The sequence below is a fragment of the Taeniopygia guttata genome, chromosome 2 (assembly GCF_048771995.1).
Source record: "Taeniopygia guttata chromosome 2, bTaeGut7.mat, whole genome shotgun sequence".
In the NCBI taxonomy this organism is placed as follows: Eukaryota; Metazoa; Chordata; class Aves; order Passeriformes; family Estrildidae; genus Taeniopygia; species Taeniopygia guttata.
The window spans coordinates 1,217,135-1,229,392 of NC_133026.1; the positions used below are offsets into that span (position 1 = coordinate 1,217,135).

General features: G+C 50.0%; 1 protein-coding gene across 3 annotated transcripts in view; it reads left to right on the forward strand.

Moving 5' to 3' along the window:
* Nucleotides 1–12,258, forward strand: part of SETD2 (SET domain containing 2, histone lysine methyltransferase) — a 51,886-nt gene that overhangs the window by 27,472 nt on the left and 12,156 nt on the right. For 2 of the 3 annotated variants that reach the window (XM_041714277.2, XM_072925231.1), the window contains 3 exons: nt 206–853; nt 8,948–8,996; nt 9,457–9,637. In XM_041714277.2, coding sequence (XP_041570211.2) covers nt 206–853; nt 8,948–8,996; nt 9,457–9,637 — 878 coding nt within the window. Of the gene's footprint in view, nt 1–205; nt 854–3,652; nt 3,894–8,947; nt 8,997–9,456; nt 9,638–12,258 lie in introns of those variants that run through there. The other variant, XM_072925232.1, reaches the window with a different exon arrangement.

Consider the following 12,258-nt stretch of genomic DNA (forward strand, 5'->3'; position numbering starts at 1 on the left):
AGCAACCTGGGATAGCTGAAGGTGTCCCTGCCCATGGCAAGGAGAACTAAATGAGCTTTAAGGTCCCTTCTCACCCAAACCAGGATTTTGTGATCACCTTGATAATCCAGAGTTAATTCTTCCTGAGAAAAGCGAATTATTCCAGCTTGGACACAGCTTTAAATCCTGCTGGCTCTGACAGTGCCCTGCTTGTCCTTGCCCTTAGATCATGAAGACCCTGGAGCTGCTGCCCATCCCTACCAAGAACATGCTGGAGGAGAGCAAGGTGCTGCCCATCATCCAGCGCTGGGCTCAGACCAAGACGGCGGTGCCGCAGCTCAGCGAGGGCGACGGATACTCCAGCGAGAACACGTCCCGGGCCCACACCCCGCTCAACACCCCGGAGCTCTCGGCCAAGCAGAGCGTGGAAGGTGACACGGACACCCCCAAGAAGTTGGTGTTCCGCAGGCTGAAGATCATCAGTGAGAACAGCATGGACAGCGCCATCTCGGACACCACCAGCGAGCTGGAAGGGAAGGAGGGCAAGGAGGACCTGGACCAGCTGGAGGCGGCCCCAGTGGAGGTGATGGAGGAGCAGCAGCAGCAGCAGCAGCAGGACATCAAAACTGCTGTGGAGGCACCGGTGGAGAGCAGCAAATCCCAACCTGCGGAGCTGGAGGCCGAGCCCGAGGCGGAGGTCAAGGAGAGCAATGGAGCGAAGCTGGAGGAGCCCATGGCCATGGAAACGCCGTCGCAGGATGAAGAGGAAGGAGTTTCCGACGTGGAGAGCGAGAGGAGCCAGGAGCAGACGGATAAAATTGTGGATGTGAGCGACTTGGCCACCAGGCTGCTCGACAGCTGGAAGGAACTCAAGGTAAGAGGCAGTTCCGTGCAGCTCCAGCACCTAGAGCTCAGAAAGATGTGGATTTGGTGGTGGTGTGGTGCAAATGGGGCTGGTTTGATGTCTTTTGGTCAATATTTGGTGACTGAATGGCCTTTTCTCCACACAAAGTGCTTTCTGTATAAATCCTCTGGTGGCAGCTGCCCTGGGTGTGACCTGAGAAGTGTCCAGGTGTTGGTGAAACCAGCAGCTGGTTGGGCTTGGACACTTTGCTCATCCCCTTAGACTTCCAAGGAATGGGCAGCTCTGAGGGACTGAGATTCCCATGAGCATTTTGGGTGGAATTGGCCCACATCCCTCAATGTGGAAACAGATTGATGGACTCTCTGCTCCTGAATTCCATCCTTGGAAGTGTTCAAGGCTACTCCTAAATGTCCCATCCCTGGAAATGTCCAAGGTTGGACAAGGCTTGGAGCAACCTGGGATGGTGGAAGGTGTCTCTGCCCATAACAGGGAGTGGAATCAGATGATTCTTAAGGTTCCCCCCAGCCCAACCATTCTGGGATTCTCTGCATTGAGTTATCCCAAAATCCCCAGCTTTTCCTGTCCTTTCAACCTCTGCTTTGGATCTGCACCGTGTGGAGCCTCCAGAGAAGGGTCTGTTGGCCATGCCAGGTTCTCTCAAAGGCATTGTTGGCTCAGCCCCTGGGTGTTCACAGTTGGAAATGCCTGGATTTGGGTGTTATTTGGGACTTCAGTGGTTTCACTCCCATCAGGGTCTTCTGGAGCAGAAAACCTCTTCAAGAGAAGGGCTTGGTGGCTCCCTCTGTCCTCTGGAATTGTGTCCCTGTCCCATAGGTGGCCAGTGGGATCTGCAGCCAACAGCTTCCTTTGGTGGGATGTAGGGTGATATTCCAGTAATGGTTCTAAATGAAAAGAGGAAAGATTTAGCTCAGTGGTTAAGAAAGAATTAATTCCTCCTGTGAGGGTGTGAGGCCCTGGCACAGGTGCCCAGAGCAGCTGTGGCTGCCCCTGGATCCCTGGCAGTGCCCAAGGCCACGTTGGAGCTTGGAGCAACCTGGGACAGTGGAAGGTGTCCGTGCCTGTGGCAGGGGGTGGCACTGGATGTCCTTTAAGGTCCCTCCTCATCCAAACCATTCCATGGTTTTGTGGGTCTTTAGATCTTTGGAAACTCTTCACTCGTCTGCTGCTCCTGTAGGATTGCATTCCATGCATTACTTCATATTCCTTACATTGAAGGGCAGGAGGGCTGGGAGCCTCTTTAATAAGTCAAACCCAGTGATTCCTGAGGATCCAGCAGGAATTAAAGGCACTACCACAATTCCAGATTCCTTGGTGGGACTTGGAGGCTATTCTGCCCTTCTCTTAATCAATTACCAGCCCAGCTTTAATTACTGGAAGTAGTTTTAAGCAAATTCATGTTTTCTGATGCATGGTAGAGCTAAGGATTTACCCATTGACTTTGATAATGTGTAATGAATGGAAAAGTTAAATTAAAATAATGGGTATTAATTGTGGTGTGGTACCAGTGCAGGTGGAGGAGACCTCACCTTAAGCTTTGCTTGTGCCATTTCTGGAGCTGCAAATATCAGGATTTAGAAATGCAGAGATTCCCAGGAGAATTCAGGGACATTTTACCTCAGCCTGAATGTTTCAGGAGGATCAGATACTCCTGAACTTTCACAGATTTTGGGCACAATAATTTGTGACACAAATCTTAGAGGGGGGAAGAAGTGAAGTAAAACACATTTCTGTAGAGAGGTTGGGTTGTGGTTTGGTGTTTTCCCTCCTTTTTTCCCAAATGGATCTGATCATTTACCAGATTTGAATTTGCAGACTCTTGGTGTGGTTTTTCCTCTCGAAGCAACACCGTCAGGTTGAATTTGTGGCTCAGTTGGGAAAAATCCTTTTCCATCATTGCAAAGAGCATTGTTAAAAGTTGGAAAACACCTCCAAGATCAAGTCCAACATGTTTTAAACTAAAAGTTAAGTCAGGCCTTAGTCATCCTCTGCTTTGGAGACTTGTTTTGGGTATCCAGACTGAGCTGCTTCTTTGGAACAGTTGTGTTCCCTTCCACACTCATGTACATGCAACAGCACAGAGAAACGATAAAATATTAATAAAATGTGTGAAATTTCACTAAATTCCCCCAAAACGTTGGTTTAAGACCAAATTTGATTGGGTGGTGTCGTTTTATCCCCAGGATTTGTTTTTTCTTTGGAGCTTGGAGAAGCTCAGCTTGGGAATCGGTAGAATTTTTTTGAAGTTGTGGTCGGACCATGGAGTCCTGACACATTCCCATATTTTAGATGTGGATTCTCATCCTCTCTGTGTATTTATTAATGAACCTCAGGTCGTGGTCTGCTTGTAGGGATGGGGTTGGATCTCATGGGCTTGGAGTAATCCCAGCAAATCCACCCCAAAAAAGCAAGATCGTGACACGGGGCTGTGACAATTCATTTCTCTCCTATAAAACAACTGTAGGGAAACTGGGAGCTGGGAATTTATCCTGTCCTGGACTTTTTCATGGCTCTGGGAGTTAACTGCCTCTGTCCAACTCTCACCTCATAAGGTGCCACCAAAACCCTCCCCGGATGTCTAAAAGACAAATCCAAGCTGGAAGGGGGACGGATAATTCACCCCCAGGTGCCTTTCCCAGCACATCCAAGCTTTGGAAAAGCCGGGTTTTTGGAGTGGTGGAACACCTGGCCTTGGCTGGGGGGTGGGAGGGTCGGAAACGTCGTGACTTAAGCGCTGTCCTCTCCAGCCTTGCTGATGACCCCCTTGTAATTTCCACCGTTTCCATCCAGCTTCTCCGGGCAGCCAGAGCTGACCAAGGGGCTCCTTTTCTCCAACTCCGTGCGGAAGAAGGGAGAGGACATAGCGCCAAGAGCCGGGAAGATGGTTGGGAAGCTGGCTGATGCATGAGCAGTGTGATAGGTGAAAGGAGGACAGAGGTGGTTAACTCGGGGATGCCGACGTTATTTTGGTGCGTCCATTGCCGGCAATGGACGTCGCTCCGGGGAAATCCCAGCTCCTGGCCTGAAAGGATTAAGTGAGCTTAATTTTTTTCTCTACCTCTACACACAGGACTCATAAGTCCTTCCAGGGCTCCAGGGCCACGGTCACAGCCCTGGCACCACACACACACTCACATTCCCAATGGGATGAGTTTTCAGCCCGGGCTCGTGGGCGCCGTTCCTGCTCTGCGAGGGAGCGCTGCATGGCTTCTCCCGGGCTGAAAACTCCCTCCCAGTGCCAAAGGCTGGCTGCTGGACACCCAGCAAGGGCACAGGTGGTGGTTCCACGTGGTTCTTCCAGGTGGATTGTGCTCAGGTAAGGCTTCGTGGGCTGATATGTGTGGAGAGGCCCGTGCTGGAGGTGACACGTGGTGTGATGGCCAGCAGACCTCTTGGAATCACCATAGGGCCAAGCTTGGGAAGCTCTTCCCAAGGTTTTCCTGAGGGCTGAGGTTGAGTGGCTGAGCTGAGGGACAGAGAGGACGTTTTGGTGCTTCTCTGCCTCATGTGGGACCGAACTTTGGGAATCTTGCCCCACCCCAGAGGAGGCCCTCACCTTCTGGGAAAGGGCAGCTGGGAGTTGTGGCTCTGAGGATCCACAGGCCCTTTCCTTGTTATTTGGAGAAGGTCTTGGTTTTAGGAAAAATCTTTTGGAAGAGCCGGTCTTGGGTTTAAAAGATTTTAGTTGGATACTTCTGGCCTTGTGAGCATTTGCAGTGACTTGGAGCTCAAGGCTGAGTCCTCACCCTGACTTGCACCAAAGTGGACTTTTTTTTTTTTTTTGCACCCATCTGGGAGCTTAATAATCATGGAATCAGGGAATTGGTGAGGCTGGAAAAGCCCTCAGAGATGACTGAGTCCAACCATCCCCCAGCACTGCTGAGGCCACCACTGCCCCCTGTCCCCAAGTGCCACATCCACAAGGCTTTTAAATCCCTGCAGGGATGGTGACTCCCCCCTGCCCTGGGCAGCCTGTCACTGCTGGACAACACTTTCCTTATGGAATTTTCCCAGTATCCAACCTGAACCTCCCCTGGAGGCCATTTCACCCTGAATGGGACATCTTGGGTGACCAAAGGCAACTGAGCTTCCTTCATCTGCTGGGATGATCTTTCCAAGTCTCCTCTGGCTTATCCTGGTAAAGCCTCTTGAAGCTGCTCTTGCTTGTCCCTTTCCCAGTGAAGCCATCCTGGAGTGCCTGGCTCTGGCCCCAGCATGCACATCCCATGCTTTAATCAGGAATTTTATGATTTGTTATAACTCAGAGCAAGGAATAGTTGGGGGAAACAATAGGACTGGGGAGCAGCCAGGCCGTGGTTTGCTGTGGGATCTTCTGGCCTTCAGGCAGGGATTTCATGGTGTTGGTCCCTCCTCTTGCTCTGCTCCATCCCTTGGAGTCACGTTGGAGCTGCGAGGAAAAAAGAGGAGAGGGGAGAGGAAGGGAGGGAAGAACATCCAGCCTGGTAGGGGATGGATTTGGCTGCGTTGTTCCTTAGACAAGTCAACAGGAGTTCACAAACTCATAGAATAAACTCACTGAATCATTAAGGTTGGGAAAGACCTCCAAGATCATAAAGTCAAACCATTAATTCAGGAATGACTGGCAGCTGAGGGACAGATTTTTGGAGAAGGTTCCATCAAGACACAATCTTCCTTTCCCACTGCAGAATCCTTGGAGTCGTGACTCCATCCTGCAGCTCTCTTCCCTTTCCCAAGCCAAGGCTGGGTTGTGCCTGAGGCTGGACAGCCTCAATCCCATTTTTTCCCCCCTCTTTTGTGTCAAACAGACTCGTGTCACTTTTCCTTCTGTGTTTAATTTTCCGTGCCATCCCTTCAAAGTTGTGCTGGAAGCTCGGGAGCCATTTGGAGCCCGTTAGCGGCGGTCGCGTTGATTGAGGAATTCTGCAGCTCCCAGCCAGCAGCTTCCGTTTCCAAAAATAAAATCGGCTTTTCTTGGGAGTTTCCCCAGCCTGGCCTGACCACCATCTGCTTTTCATGGAGCAATTTGCACAGATCCCTCCGTTTGTTCCTGGTTCAAAGCCTTTCTGCCTCCATCTTCCCACACGGAATGGATGCTGGAGTTTCTCTCCCAACAGCACGGAGCTCACTCCCTGCTCATGATTAACTTGGATTTTGGGCTTCCTGGACTTTTTGGGGCTGGCCACTTTGTTGGGATGGATCCTGGAGTGGGCTCCCCCAATGTCCTGGTGAAGCTACAGCAAGGTGTGGCAGTACCAGGATTGCCGAGTCCCCTTTCTCCAGGTGCTCCTTATCCTCCCTCTTTTCCCACTTTTCCTGGCGATTTTCCGTCCCCATCCTGCTCTTTAATGGGACAGATCCTTTTTTAGGAGCTGGGGACTTGGTGTAGTCTAGCTCTTCCCAACACTTGCGTTGTCCTTCTGCTCTGGGCAGTTCATCCATGATCCCGTTCCTTGGTGGCTCCTCATTCCCCCTGGGTAGACTTGTGGGAATTTTTGGGATGTGCTGCTCTGAAAATGAATATTTTTAGGAGTTTAATGTGGGAAAGAAAGAAAAACCTGGCAAAACCTATTGGTGGAAGGTGATTTTGTGGCTTCAGAACCTGCCCCTGTGGTCACCTCCGTCCCACACGAGGTAGGGAGAGGCAGAGTCATCCCTGCCATCCATAGATATGGAAATCTGTAGGAAAATAAAATTAAATCCATAGATTATAGCTGGATGGGGCTTGGAGCACCCTGGCCTGCCTGGTGGGAGGTTCCCTGCACATGGTAGGGGTTGGAACTGGATGAGCTCCAAGGTCCTTCCAGCCCAAACCATTCCACGATTCCATGATTCCATTATATGGATTACAGCATTCATAAATATATAAATCCTGTATAATTATGGGCTCATCTTGTATCCCTCCCTACCCCAAACATGGAGCTGCTGCTTTGTTTCTTTACATTTCATCTTTAAAAACTGGATTTAGAGTACTGTACCCCATAGCAAACACATAAACGAATTTTAAAAACTTTAATTGGAAGGGCATTTTTTGGGAATTTCAATGCCTCTCTTTTTTGTAGATGCTTCAAACTCCATGTGGTGTGTTTGGGCTCCACAGAAAAGCAAAAATATCTTTAAAAACCTAAAACTCTTGGCCCAAATCCCTATTTTTTTAGCCAGCAGTAGCACTTTTGAAGTGGTTTTGCCTCATGGACAAACCACAACAGGGTTTCTTCTCCTTCCCTTTTTTTTTGCTAAAGGAAATTCTCATTTTTAGCCCAGTCAGTGCTGGGGGTGGACATGTTGCTAATGAGCCCCCTGAGCCACCCATTAATTAATTCCCAAACAGCTTTAAAGTGTCAAGGAATTTAAAAAAAAAGAAGATATTAAAAAAGAGGTGTAAAATCTGAGAGTCAAATCAAGGTAAACACCACATTTCTGAATATGTGGAAGCTTTAAATTCCCAACTGGAATTCACCTCCCTGCCTCATCCAGGGCCTAAATTAAAGTATATTTTAGGGAAGGTGCTCTGGGAAAGCTGGAATGTCAGCACAGCTCCCCAAAAAAATTTATTTGTGTTAAACTGAGCTTCTCATTTATAATTTAATGGTGGGGTTTTTTTGGGATGCAGCTGCTGTTCCATCAGGCACAAATCAGCTGGTTCATCACATTCTGCTGGAAATAACTGGGATTTCTTGGAATACTGTATTCCTTCAGGAAGGGAACAGAGCAAGGGCTTGATAGAAGCTGGATTTAAACAAAAATGAGCTTTCTCCCCCAACCTTCCAATACTTGGACAGTCAGGAATGCTGCAAAACCTCTGTAGGATCATGAGCATCACTGAGGTAAATGGGATTTACATTGGGAATGCCAGAATATTCCAATTAAAAATACAGTGGAGCATGGAAAGGTGCTAATAAACCTCATTTCTTACTTGGAGGGATGCACAGTTGGTTCCAGTGATGTGGGAATGGCTGTTCTGCCCAATCCAGGGGGGATTAACAAGGATGTTGTGCTAAACCTGGAGTTTAGGGGAAGTTCTGATCCTCATTTCCAGCTCTTCCCTTTCTGCCCACGGTGCCATCTCCACCTGGAGTTGCCAGGACCTTTGGGACCATCCAGTGCCACCCCTGCCATGGGCAGGGACACCTCCCACTATCCCAGGCTGCTCCAGGGATCCAGGGGCAGCCACAGCTGCTCTGGGAATTCCATCCCAGCCAGGAATTCCCAATTCCCAATCTCCCATCCATCCCTGCCCTCTGGCAGTGGGAGCCATTCCCTGTGTCCTATCCCTCCATCCTTGTCCCCAGTCCCTCTCCAGCTCTCCTGGAGCCCCTTCAGGCCCTGCCAGGGGCTCTGAGCTCTCCCTGGAGCTTCTCCTCTCCAGGGGAACATTCCCAGCTCTCCCAGCCTGGCTCCAGCCCTGGAGCAGCTCCAGGACCTCCTCTGGATTAACTCCCAGCAGCTCCAGGTTTTCCCTGTGCTGGGGAGGAGCTGGATGAGCAGAGGGTTTGGGGTTTGCTGCTGTTGAGGACGTGGTGGGCGTTGGGGTTTGATCTCAGCAGCTTCAGGAGGCCCTTGGTCAACAGGGCCACTCAGAGCTGGGCCTGGTCCTGCTGCTCATGTCCCTTGGGATGGTCCCACATCAAACACCAGAGCTTGGGAACATCATGGAAATGTGAGGCTGAGCTGGGAGAAGCCCAGGGGTGGTCCCTGAGCAGGGGGAGCAGATGTTGGCCACCAGAGCCAGGGTCACAGAGCCGTGGGATGTCTCCAGTCAGAGGGGATCTGTTGGGATCACCCAGCCCAGCTCCCTGCTCCTTGCTGGGTTATCTCAAACTGCCTTGGAGACCAGGAACAGCAGGAGCTGCTGCTGGAACACTCTTCCATCACTTTGGAAGGTGTAGGACCTACAGCTCTGCCCAAAATCCCACTGAAATCCATCAAAAATCAAACACTGAGCAGAGGAAATATATGGAAAGCACCACAAAACCCCCAGAACTTTCCTTCAAGGCACCCTTTTCTGGTGGTTTCTTGTAAATGTGTGATTTATGGGATTCTTGGCTGTTTGGGGTGGTTTTGGGAGCAGTTGGAATTCTGACCCTGCTCGTGGTTTTTCCACAGGAGGTTTATCGCATCCCGAAGAAGAGCCAAGCAGAAAAGGAGAGCAGTGGTAAGTGCTCACCTTTTCCCATGTTTTCCTCTGCTCCCATGAAACTTTGGGAATGTCAGGGGATGTTCTGCCTCCATAGCTGCTCCTCCTGGGAATAGGGAGGATCATCTGAGTGGTGGGTGGGGAGAGATGGGGCCCTGAGGGTGACATGGAGCAACAACCTAGAATTAAACACATGGAATTGGTGAGCTTGGAAAAGCCCTCCAAGATTTGAGTCCAACCATCCCCCAGCACTGCCAAAGCCACCACTGATCCATGTCCCCAAGTGTCACCTCCACGTGGCTTCTAAATCCCTTCAGGGATGGGGACTCCACCCTTGCCCTCGTTTTCCATGAGAAATATTCCCAATATCCCACCTGAACATCCCCTGGCACAACCTGAGGCCGTTTCTAAGAGAGGGGAGCTCTTAATACCCAAATGATAAAAATTCCCTCTCTTTTTTCCCCTGTTTTCCCAACAGCTGAGCGTGGGAGAGACACGGGCGGGCTCCGGGATCAGACCCCCACTCCCAAGAACCCCATCCTGAGCCGAGAGCGGGACCCAGAGCGGCAGAGCCAGAGCAAGGAGAGGAAGAGACGCAGAGATTCCCTGTCCCCTCCGTCCTCGGCCTACGAGCGGGGCACAAAGAGGCCGGAGGACAGGCAAGTGGTGGCAGGGAGCTGCCATATTCCAGGGATTTGGGTAAAACCTCCTGGAAAAACCATCCTGGAGATCTTTGGAATGCCCCCAGGAAGGGAGTTTTGTCCTGGAGGGATCCTGGTGTGTTGGAGTCTGTGGTATTGATGATTCTGAGACTGTAAAAAGTCTCTGTCTGTCAGCCCCACTGCCAAAGCAGAAGCCATAATTGGTCTGTGCTGGTTTCAAGGTGGTTTATTCTGTTTATCTCTAACATGTTCTGCTGCCCTGCCGCAGCTCTGTCCTGCAGGGCAGCGTGTGGGGCTCTGCCCTCAGTGGGATGGTACAAACATTAAATACCACAAACTACCTGTGCTGGATTTACAATAACGTGCCAATATCTGTCACCTACGTTGGACAGTGTGTCCCCAGCCTGAACCAACAGAAAAATGCCAACACCACAGTGAAACATGGAGGGCATGAAGAAGGAGGAAAAGGACAAGGCACACCCAATTTCCTCCATCTTGTCCCCTTTGGACCCCTAATCTAGAATCCTAAAATTTTACTTCTGCACCCCTGTCACCCTTAATTATTACTTATATCAAACCCTCAGAGTTGTAATTCATCCTGTGAGATAGAAAACTCTTTTCCATGGACAGAGATCACAGACAGTGTCTCTGGGGGCTCTGTCCAGTGGGGTTCCTGACCCCCTGCCAGGGTCCCAGAGCTGCCAGGGCAGCCAGAGGGAAGCCCTGGGTTCCCACACTGGTGGTGAGATTTAATCCTGGTGGGAATTGGGTGGTTCCTTGGTGTTGGTGGCTTCTTCTCTGGGATAACCTGCACCTCCATCTTCAGGTGTGTTTTGGGAATGAGGTGGGAAATGAGGGAAGCTGTGCCAGCTCCTGCACAGAAATTAGAGATTATGAAATGGTTTGTGTTGGAAGGAGCTTAAAGCCCATCTAGTCCACCCCGTGCCATGGGGACACCTTCCACTGTCCCAGGGTGCTCCAAGCTCTGTCCAACTTGGCCTTAGACACTTCCAGGGATGGGGCATCCAGGAATTCCAGAATGCAGCCCTCCTAATACAAAGAGTTCCCTGGGTCCTTCAAAGCCCATTCCCTTCTCCTGCCCCCCCGTCGTGCTGGGAATTGTTCTGAGCTTGGAGCAATCCCTGCCTCTACAGGAGGAAGCAGTGCCCAAACCAGGATTTCTGACTCCAAAATTTTCTTGACTGATTGGTTGTTCCCTAAAGATAGCTGCAAGGACAACAGTCCAGTCCTGCTGTGATCCCAGCAGGCTGCTGCCAGGTCTCCTGCCTTTCCTTGGGAATGGTGGCATCGCTGCCACGGCTGAGCACACGACTCCTAATGAAGAGAAGGAAAATATTCCATGTCTTGCAGTTCAGAGGGACTGGAGATCGTGTTAGAGGCAGCAGAAATACCATGGAATTTCCTTTAAATAAGTCACTTCTCTGTTGTCCCTTTCAAAGCCACTCCATAATTAGGGAACAATTGGTGCCGAGTCAGCCAGACGAGGAAACCTCGCGTTGAGCTGAGCTGGGAAAGTTGGAAACATCTGGATCAAAAATACAGATGTAAATCTATCCCTCTGTAATGAGGCTGGAAACATCCCCAGGAAGTAAAACCTGGATTTTTGGGGTTGTTTTAAACAGAACAAGCATTTTTTTGGGTGAGCAGCTGCTGCTCTGGCTCTCCCCCCTGTGCCGTGTCCATGTTGGTGAAGGACCAAATTCATTCTCTGGGAATGTTCTCCCCACTCTGAGCATCCCTCTTTGTTATTCCAAGGATTTAATAAGGAAAATAATCAAATAGATGGAGAAAGGAATGCTGAACCCTCAGTTTCCTTCTTCCCACTCCCTCCATGGCAGCTGCTTCTCTTCCAAACTCTCCAGGCAGTGCCAGGAAAGACTTTAATTAGGGAAATCAAACTCCTCCCGGCAATGAGGTTCCCATTAGTGGATCCTGCAGCTCCTCTGGGAATGCCAGGAAACAGCTCCAGCGGATCTGTTGGTAGCAATGTGCTTTTGATATGTAAATGGATCCCGGGAACACAGAATATATGGAGAATATCCTGGATGCTTTGTAGAATCCATTATATTAAGGCAGCAAAGCATTTTTCCTTGTAATCCCTCTTTTACCAGACTCATAATGTCTGGAAATATCCACCTTTGATCTGAAATTTTCCTTGGTTGGGCTTTGATCAAAGTCCTTAGGCTTTTTTTTTCCCCCCTCCTCCTTTAATTCCCTGGAAAAATCCCTCCAGCTGCAGCGCCTTTTGGGATGAAAACTGTTAAGGAATTAAAAAAACCCATCCACAGCATTATTTTTTGAAGCTGAAGCTGCGGTCTGGGAACGAGCAGAATTCCAAACAGAAATGTGCTGCTTGTGATTCCCTTGTTCTTTGCTGTGTCTGCAGCTCCCATGTGGGGGTTCCAGACGGGAAAGATGGAATTCTCACCCCAGCACTGGAATTTTGGGGGGAAGGTGCTGCGTTGTGAGTTGCTCCTGTTTGGGATCGTTTTCCAAATTCCTTGTTTGTTCTGCTTTGGGAAAACATGCAGAGTGTTTCCAGCAGGGTCTGTTTGGGATACCCTGCAGATTGTGACCTTTCCTTGGGTTCTCTTGGA